The sequence below is a fragment of the Oreochromis aureus genome, linkage group 1, assembly GCF_013358895.1.
Source record: "Oreochromis aureus strain Israel breed Guangdong linkage group 1, ZZ_aureus, whole genome shotgun sequence".
In the NCBI taxonomy this organism is placed as follows: Eukaryota; Metazoa; Chordata; class Actinopteri; order Cichliformes; family Cichlidae; genus Oreochromis; species Oreochromis aureus.
Window position 1 is genome coordinate 3,873,794 of NC_052942.1, and position 8,606 is coordinate 3,882,399.

Genomic DNA, 8,606 nt, shown 5'->3' on the forward strand with positions numbered 1-8,606 from the left:
ATTAGGAAATAACATGCTATATAGCACTTTCATTACAATGGTGTGATTAAATAGTTTGCATTGTGTGTTTAAACTATGTTTTCTAATATTAGTTTGCACTTTCTTCGGAAAATGCACAACTGCTGTAAATAGACCTATGATTATGACTGCTCACATTGCCTCTTTTTTGTAAATATGCCCATAACAAGATTTGTGACATCTTGGGTTGACTTATCGACAATCACCTACATTTGACCACCAGACTGCCGATTTTAGGGTCAGTGATTATCCTGATTATGTTGAACTTTTCAAGGTACATGTCCTAGCACCAATAGGGGAAAATTGTACACTTTAACAGCAGAACTCAAAACGCTCAAGGAACAAGAGTCACAAAGAAACTTTATATAGTTTTCAAGTATTCAAAACTGTTAAATAAGTACAAGATGTGTTCACATGATTTACATATTGGACAATATATGCACTGCCCATTTTTATTTGTCTTTACATGATTCCCACTACCCACGCAACAAGCTAAAAATTTCCGCAAATTATTCACATTTGTTTAGATGTTTTTCTTTTTACTTTTTGAGTGAGCTGGTTATTGTGACAGCTTTCTATTGGACAAGGACCACACAGATGGTAACACCTGGAAGAGTTTACAGTGTGGGATGGACAAGTCCAAAGGAGGGGATATTGGGGCCACACTGAGCATGGTCAAAATGGTGATTAGCTGCTGGTGATGTCAACAGTACATATTAAACACAGGAAATAAGATTAACATTGAGTCTCAGTCTTGATCCCTTGGGCTGTTCATTTACATCCACACAATAAGAAAATAATATACAGAAGGACTGACGGTGGGCTTTTGATGAAGTGTTTCTCTGGGAAAAGCAGATGGCTTAGCATTTACACTCTTTCATGATTAGCTATGTGAGAAATTTTGTCAAAATGTGTCAAAATGCTCTTTAAGGCACCTAATGCTGTTGGAAAGTATATGTGCTCCTGTAAAGGAAACTAAAAAACAACAAGTGACTAAACATATAAGTGATACACTGTATTTCTAAATTCTAGGTTAATGCTGCCATTCGTACATGGAAGATAAAATCAAACAGGTGGGAAGGAAATTAAAGTAGCACCACAGAATGTATAAAAAAAAAAACAGAAAAAAAAGAAAGCCTCAGTACTATACCAAGAACATTTGAAACAGTGAAAGGTTCCTCTGCAAAGTCTAGTGTCAACAGACATCACTTCTGATTTTACAAACTCTCACAGTACAGAGTGAGCGTGGAGAAAAACATCATTCAACGGTGACACGGAAGCCAGTCATTCTGTACATTACTTTTAACATTTCGGATTTCAAAAGCATATACTGGTAGCCTTTAAAAGTGGATCTGAATGACCTTGAACTACCACATGTGCCATGTTACCATTACAGAGTAGCTCCAGAAATGAAAATTTTTGAAGAATACAATTTTATGTATGCTGGATTATAAAATTGTTTTTGATGTTGTTTTTTTAAAATTATGCTGCTTAAAGTGTGTATTTACATCACTGAATAGGCTACAGGGATTTACCGAAAAGAAATGTGCTCAATGTCTGAACAATGAAAAACACACATGCATGTTCCTTGCTGCTAAAGCTGGACTACTTGTTTACTCTGTCAGTCGTTTCCAACACATAACAGAACCTGACCAATATATAAGCCTACCACAAATCTTTTTGTAGATCCACACATATTGTTTGAGAAGCCTCAATATAAATACCTTTCTAAAAAGGAACATAACGCAGAAAGAAATCATTCAAAAAGGTCTAGAAAAGGTGTCATCACATTTTCTCCACTAAAGCGCCTCCTTCCATTTTTATTCATGTATTTAAAAAAAAAAAAAAAAAAAAGATCCTCTTGCTGTCCATATCACTTGCAGCAAAGTAGCATCACAGCGGGGGAAAAATGGTGGGGTGCCTCTACTGCAAGTTGCTAACTACTTTGTGAATTACTATAGACTAAATATAAAAGTTTATTTAAAGCCTCAGCATTTGCATTGTGGCTTGCTTTACTTACTTACTTATTTTTTTGTTTGTTTGTTTCTAGCCAGAAGTGACCATATGAGAATGAGTGGCTGGAGTGCTATGTTAACAGCTAATGCTAGCTTTGTTTGGTAGAAAGGTGTATTGCACCTGTTCCTGCACATTAGTACTGAGTAACACAAAAACACAGGAATCCGACACCCTAAACCTGGAGAACAGACTTCTCAGAAAAATAACCACTCAAAAAAAAAACAAAAAAACATTTTGTACTAAGACAGACAACAAAAAACACAGACAAGAGATCCAGTTCTGTGACTTCAATCACCTGAGGTGACATCCTGCAGACTGAGAGTGTAGCACTAACTATCAGTTATACAAAGAGTGATGCATAATCTTAAGTCGATAAAGACTTGAACAAAATCTAGAGTCACACAGTTGTTACGAAGGAAGTAATAACCTCCCAAGGTAGCTACCAAAACTCGGCTGTAAAATGTGTAATTGTTCAACTGTGTAACACTTTTTATCATGGGAGTCCACAGAGATTAACTAACTTTTGGAGTCGGAATCATATTACCACAAGAGGAACTTTTGACATTTCATTAATTTTTCACTTTAAACTAATGCATGTCCCTCTTCCAATACAACTCACTTGCTATTTGTATTTAAGCATGTAATACTGAATTTTTGGGTAGCAAAAATTTAGTATAAGGATCGATCAGGCTCTACCTACCTGATATACCATAAATGAAAACTGTTCCTGTGGATAAGCTCATGATAGCCCAAATTTAACATCATAATTCAATTCTATACATACATACACATGATGAACTTAAATTATACTCTGAAAAAAGACATTCTTTCCCAGGAAAACTACTGAAATAATGAGAACATGGCACCTGCATCCTAAAGGACTGTCTGGATGATGTTACAATGCCTCTGGACCAACCACTCCACACTGTTCATTCAGTGCAGTTTGCCTACTGAAACTTACCAACAAAAGACAAAAACCAAAAGTTCAGTAAAATACCTGCCTATGAGACAGAGAGGAATAATCACCATACTGTACACTTTCTACAATATCCACGTCCATTATGAATAAACAAGTGCATTTACTTAAAGGAATAGTTTAGCTTAAAACAAATTCTGTTTTCACTTAGGAGCCAGCTAGATTATTCCCAAAAATGAGAAAGATTCCTATCACGGGATGGACTCGTAAAATTTCCATTAATCAATATTTTGGGTGGTTGGTCTTTATATGAAATAAAGTGACAGAGTGAACAACAAATTTGTTTCAAGTTAACAGCACCCTCTAATAACGTTCAATTTCTCTCTCTCTCTCTTTTTAAATTACTGTACTTCTTTTACATCAACACAACAGTTGATTAGCAGGTCGTCTATATTTACAGGGAAAAGTCCACCGCTTATGCATTGAGCCTCAGAGACTGATCCTCTCTCCTCCTGGAGGAGATATCAATGTCTATGGAGTCTTTACCCACAATGAGTCGGAGCCGCTTTGCTGGAGGAAGTGGAATGAAATCGTCTTCAAACTCATTATCAAAGTAGTCATCGTCATCCTCCCCTTCCTTGTCCTCATCGTCAGACGAAGGGTCTGCCAGGACCTTTTGGGTCAGATGTCCGCCATTCCTGGTCTCTAGACCTTGACTCATGTCTCCATTAAAGGAAATCTGGTCCACCTTTGTCTGTGATAGTCTTCGTGCATCATCCTCCCGCTTCAACTGGATTTTCAGCTTGGTGGAATTGCTGTGGACCACAGGGGCAAAGCCGTTATTCAGTTTGGCGATGTAGGAGCTGCCTTTATCCTTGTCATGATCCTTGCTGAACTTGATGCTAATTTTGCTCGAAGAAGGCGAATTGACCGTAGATGCAGAAAGATGGGAGGAGCCAACAGGATCGTTGGGGTCAGTGGTCTTGCTACTGCTGCTATCCCTCCGCCGGCGGAGCGTCAGTTTGGGGATGCCTGTGTTATTCTCTAGGATCAACTGAGCATCGTATCTTGTGATCCGACGCTTCTTCTTCCCCTTGTCCTGAGACCGGCAACTACCCTTTCCCTTGTCCCGGTGGAAAGATTTGCTGCCATGGGTGACGCAATTGTAGTCTCTATGTTGGTCAGCAAAGCTCAAAAGCATATTTCCACAATCTGAGAAATCTGCAGCATGGCTGCCAACCACTTGCGTGAATGACTCCCCATATGTGTCTTCGCATTTAATTGTCCGCTCGGTCCTGAGCCGTGCTGGCCGTTTCTGCCTGGTGCTTGAGCGTCTTCTGGCATAGCCAGCATCTAACGATGGATGCTCTAGCTCAACTCCGTGGTGGAGGTACTCCTCCATGTCAGCTGGCTCTGTTTTGATGACCACCCCACCAGGGACTGGACTCAAACCATCCATGGCGCTGGGCTCTAGCTTAACACCAGATGCTGTTTCCCGAGCTTTTACAAGGGTCCTTGTGGACCTGCGAGTTCTGTACATCGAACACTGGCTGCCTTCGCTGCTCTGCACAGCTGGAAGGTGGCCATTTTCCTTGGCAGTATGACGTGTCAGATAGCCTTGCTGGCCCAGTGTCTGCTGCACCAGCTCCTCCCCATCCTTCTCCTTCTTTACAGTGACGCCTTTACACAGCGACATCTTTGAGTCCGTGAGACCCAACTGGCAGGTCTCTCGTTTGGCCAGTGCCTTGGGCTCTGCAACCCTCTTCCGACTTCGCAACTGGACTTTACTTAGTGAAGGCTTAGATTGGGATCTTAGTCTCTTTGGTACCCTGTTTACACGACCTTGTTTTGAACATGAGGTAGTAAGGGCTCTTGACAAAGTCTGTCTGGTTTGAGTCCTGTTTTTATACTTCAGGCCAGATGATGATGACGACGATGATGTTCTTTTTCTGGCAGCTGGAGAAAAAACAGAAAAGGCTGCACATTATAATGTTTTTAGATAAGTAACTGTATATAGAAAAAAAAAGAAATCAAATGTAACATTTTGGAGTCCTGCAGCACAAATAATATAGATTACTGGGGATGACTCATGGTACAATTAAGAGATATAAGACAGTATTGCCCAAGGAGTTTCACATCTGGGCTGCGATAGACGAAATACATGTTAAACTGTTAGAGGACTCTTACACTGATGTGTTTTTGGCATTTCCTGAGAGTCTACATCGGTGTGCGAGCCTACAGAGTGACTGTCTGAGGTCCTGTTTCCCTCCCCTAGCTTCTTCAGCCTGTTGAGGCGCTTGTCTGTCTCCCGCAATCCGTACTTGCTGTTGATCACCGGTACTTCCACTGGCAGTCCAGCTTTGGATTTGAAAGCACCAGTACCTCGTCTACATGACAGAAGGGGAAAAAAAAAAAGAAAAAAAAGAAGTATGATTTATTTGTTCTTATTGTACTCAACTGAGATTCTGAGTTTGTTTTACTCAAATTCTTTTGTTTTTCCAACCCACACTGAAACACTGTGTTTAGTTTTCTCATGACGTATACTCCTACCTTTCACAAGTATAGCATTCACAAAATTCATTGTTTTCCCCAAAAAACCCATCTCCATAGTAGCACGAGATTTCTTCTCCTGGCTCAATGTCCCTTAAAACTTTTACACAAGCTGTGTCCCGACCTGTTGACACAAACTTGGAAGACAAACGGAAAAGGTCTTAATAACCTGAGTTTCCACATTTAAAAGTGACTGATCCCAAAAGACGCTGAAGAAAGCCTACCTTGCAGTTTGGCCGACAATCTGTGGGGGGAGGGCACAGCAATTAGTATACTCGTGAAAAACAGTGATGTTAAATTTTTAACAAGAGGACGTGATAAGATCTCCACAAGTAAAACGAAGATTACTACCATGATTGATGAATGCAGCTGGTCCAAGCCACAGCTGCGCACAGTTCTTGCGGGTCGAATACATGACACTGAAGTCATTCTCTCCATGCCGCAGCAGTAAGTTCTCCTCACTCTCTGAGAGCTCAGCAATGCATCCAACCAAGTACTCAATCTTATCGTTTCTTTTCCTGCGATATTAAATCAGGCAGAAAGGGTTATCACCCAGGTTAAAAACAAGTTTGTAAGTTAACATCATGCGCTACCACAACTCTGGTTATCTGTTTCTTCTAACTTCTAATAAACTGCTCATGTTTCTTCTTTTTGAAATTTTATTTTTGAATATTTTACTATATTTTACTCACATCCTGTGAAGGACCTTTCATAGTGTTACAATTATTATTATTAGATCAAAAGTTTGAAATCACTGTAACTGGAATTATTTTTGAACTAGACAATGGCCAAGTTTAAACAAAACCAAAGTTCATAGTTATTAATAACATATATCAATTGGTTCTCACCATTCCTTCGTTGCCACAATTTTAGCTCCATTTTGCTCAGATGAGTAACGGTTACAAGGAAGAATCTCAAACCCACTGTCTGTAGCAAACATGCGCAGATAAACAAACACCTATGGAAAACACATAATGAGCTTTGTGATTGGATGGCTGGCTTGCACAATAGTGGAAAAATAATAATAGTGTGCTTACATGCTGCTTGAAGAGCTTTTCTTGAGCCTTCGTCTTGTGGAGAAATATATTTCGAGCCCAGTCTCCTGATGTCAAAGCTTTGAAAGCTTTTTCCAAGTTGTCGTGTTTCTTGAAGCGCTCAATTATCTCTTTCAGCTCTTCTTGCCTTCCCTTAATAGGTCGAAATCTGTCAGGAGACATTTGAGATACAAAAGTAACTACAAGCTTATCATCTGGAATAATCTCAGGAGAAGCTGTAAGCAAATTAGCAGAGGCATATTTGCTAACCTGGTGTTCATTTTGTGTGTCTGAAAGCCCAGATATGGATCCAGGATGAGGCTCGTGGTTAGATCGTCATTCTCACACAACTCCTTGGCAGTCATTCCAGAGGAGGGCACATAGCGCCTTTCTGCCTCCAGACTGGCTGCATTAAATCCTACAAAAAGCACAAGCATGCTGAAGTTAAAGTATGCTGCAGCTGAAGAATCCTTGGATTAGTCAAAGCAAGCATTTTGAACTCACTGCGGCTACATCTTCGGTTTCTGGTGTGGCTCTTGTTGTGGCGCAGAGATGCACGTTGTGGATGCTGAGAACGAGTCTGGCTCTGGCTCACAGTCTGCTCGCCAGTCAACTTGTTTCCATGTCGTCTGCCATTTAATACCATGTTCTTGGATTCGCCCAGCCACTTCATGCCCACAAGACCCCTGGTCCAGTTGCATTTAGTCTCTGAGATGAAGCAACACTCTTGAGTGGGGAAGACTGGGGACAAGACTTTGAAACCTGGTGAAAGAAGAAACGGACAAGAAATTTTTAAACTGCAAAAATTCAATTGGTTAACAGAAAATATAAGTGGAATGATAGAGTTAATCTGTTTAAAAACAGGTATCAAATATTCAGTTTCTAACTTCAAGGTAAGTTGAATATTTTTTGACTGAATGACAAACCAATATTGAAGTTGCTGGTTACAAACTTTTCATGTTGCATTAAGAACACTTTTTGCTCTGTTTAACGTCGCTACATCAAGGCATCTTCATTTTAGATACCTCATTATCTGGGTTTGTAATGTAATGAGAACACAGCAGAACACAGTTACTGTAGGGTTTGTACCTTACAATACAAAGTGTCTTGGGGTAACCGATGCTGTGTAATGACGCTATATAAAGAAGACTGATTTGAAAAGTTACTCAGATGCCATTTGGCAATCACAGAGGTAGAACAGTGAAGGTAAACATATTTCTTGCATTTCTTTCTTTTCTGATTTCACTGATATCTGAACTATAAATTCCTTTAATCAATCTCAAACTAATTTCAAGCAAAAAGGACAAATTTGCTGCTTATAGCTTTTCAATGATGACAATTTGTTATTATTTTTGTTTGCCCAGTAAACTGCCATTTAAAACACTACTGGCATAAAGTGATCAGCATCAGTGAATGAACCCAGCGCTGTGAGACGCTTCAGGTTTGGGCAATGTCAGTTCAGAACAATAATCCTCGAGCGCCGCTTAGCGTTAATTCCATATATTGCATTGCCTTACTGTCAAGTGCACCAGAAATGACTTCTCTCCTGTCATCCATACACACAGTGCTGTCCTGTTAATGCATGCATCATATGACAGACACGTTTTCGGCTTCATTACCATGCCATGATGTTTATGAGTCTGTCATACGAGCAGTTTCCAGGGCGCTAAAGTGTGGCATCATCGCAGTTGTGATCGAAGCAAATGTGCTTCGTCTTTATGGTTCAAAAGCTAACGTTAGCTACTATAGAACTCAACATCCTCAGGGAATGGGAGAGGCAGTAGAAACCCGGAAGGCCACACCGTAATCTGAGGCCGAAATTGTACCACAGTTGTGAATATAGCAGGGTATTGTTTGCTGACAACTCCCCTCTCTCCACCCGTTCGCTTCGTTAGCCTGAAGCTAATTGCCACGAACGAGGCCTGAGTGGTTAGCTTGCCGGCTACATGCCTAGGTATTTTCCAAAGACTAAGCACGTCTCACAAGTACTACCCATCAAACGCAATTAAAAACAAAGGCTGATGTCGAGTATTGTTAGACTGGTGCACATATTTAAGGACCATCTCATGCCA

At 40.3% G+C, this 8,606-nt stretch overlaps 1 protein-coding gene across 1 annotated transcript; it reads right to left on the reverse strand.

Moving 5' to 3' along the window:
- Window positions 1-360: 360 nt before the first annotated feature.
- kmt5b (lysine methyltransferase 5B) lies at window positions 361-8,606 on the reverse strand. Its single transcript, XM_031757702.2, has 10 exons — window positions 8,052-8,606; window positions 7,039-7,296; window positions 6,805-6,952; window positions 6,538-6,703; window positions 6,349-6,458; window positions 5,852-6,018; window positions 5,725-5,744; window positions 5,501-5,637; window positions 5,138-5,337; window positions 361-4,906 (listed from the first exon to the last, which is right to left on the reverse strand). The coding sequence occupies exons 1-10, from the start codon at window positions 8,089-8,091 to the stop codon at window positions 3,426-3,428; spliced, it is 2,727 nt and encodes a 908-aa protein (XP_031613562.1). The 5' UTR covers window positions 8,092-8,606; the 3' UTR covers window positions 361-3,425.

What these genes read in the sequence shown, in the direction of transcription:
- kmt5b (XM_031757702.2), bottom strand. Translation starts at nt 8,091, where the DNA reads ATGGATGACAGGAGAGAAGTCATTTCTGGTGCACTTGACA. An exon ending in CATTTCTGGTGCACTTGACA is followed by an intron (nt 7,297 to 8,051) that starts GTAAGGCAATGC and finishes TTCTTTCACCAG; the next exon opens with GTTTCAAAGTCTTGTCCCCA. An exon ending in AATGCCAAAAACACATCAGT is followed by an intron (nt 4,907 to 5,137) that starts GTAAGAGTCCTC and finishes TTTTTTCTCCAG; the next exon opens with CTGCCAGAAAAAGAACATCA.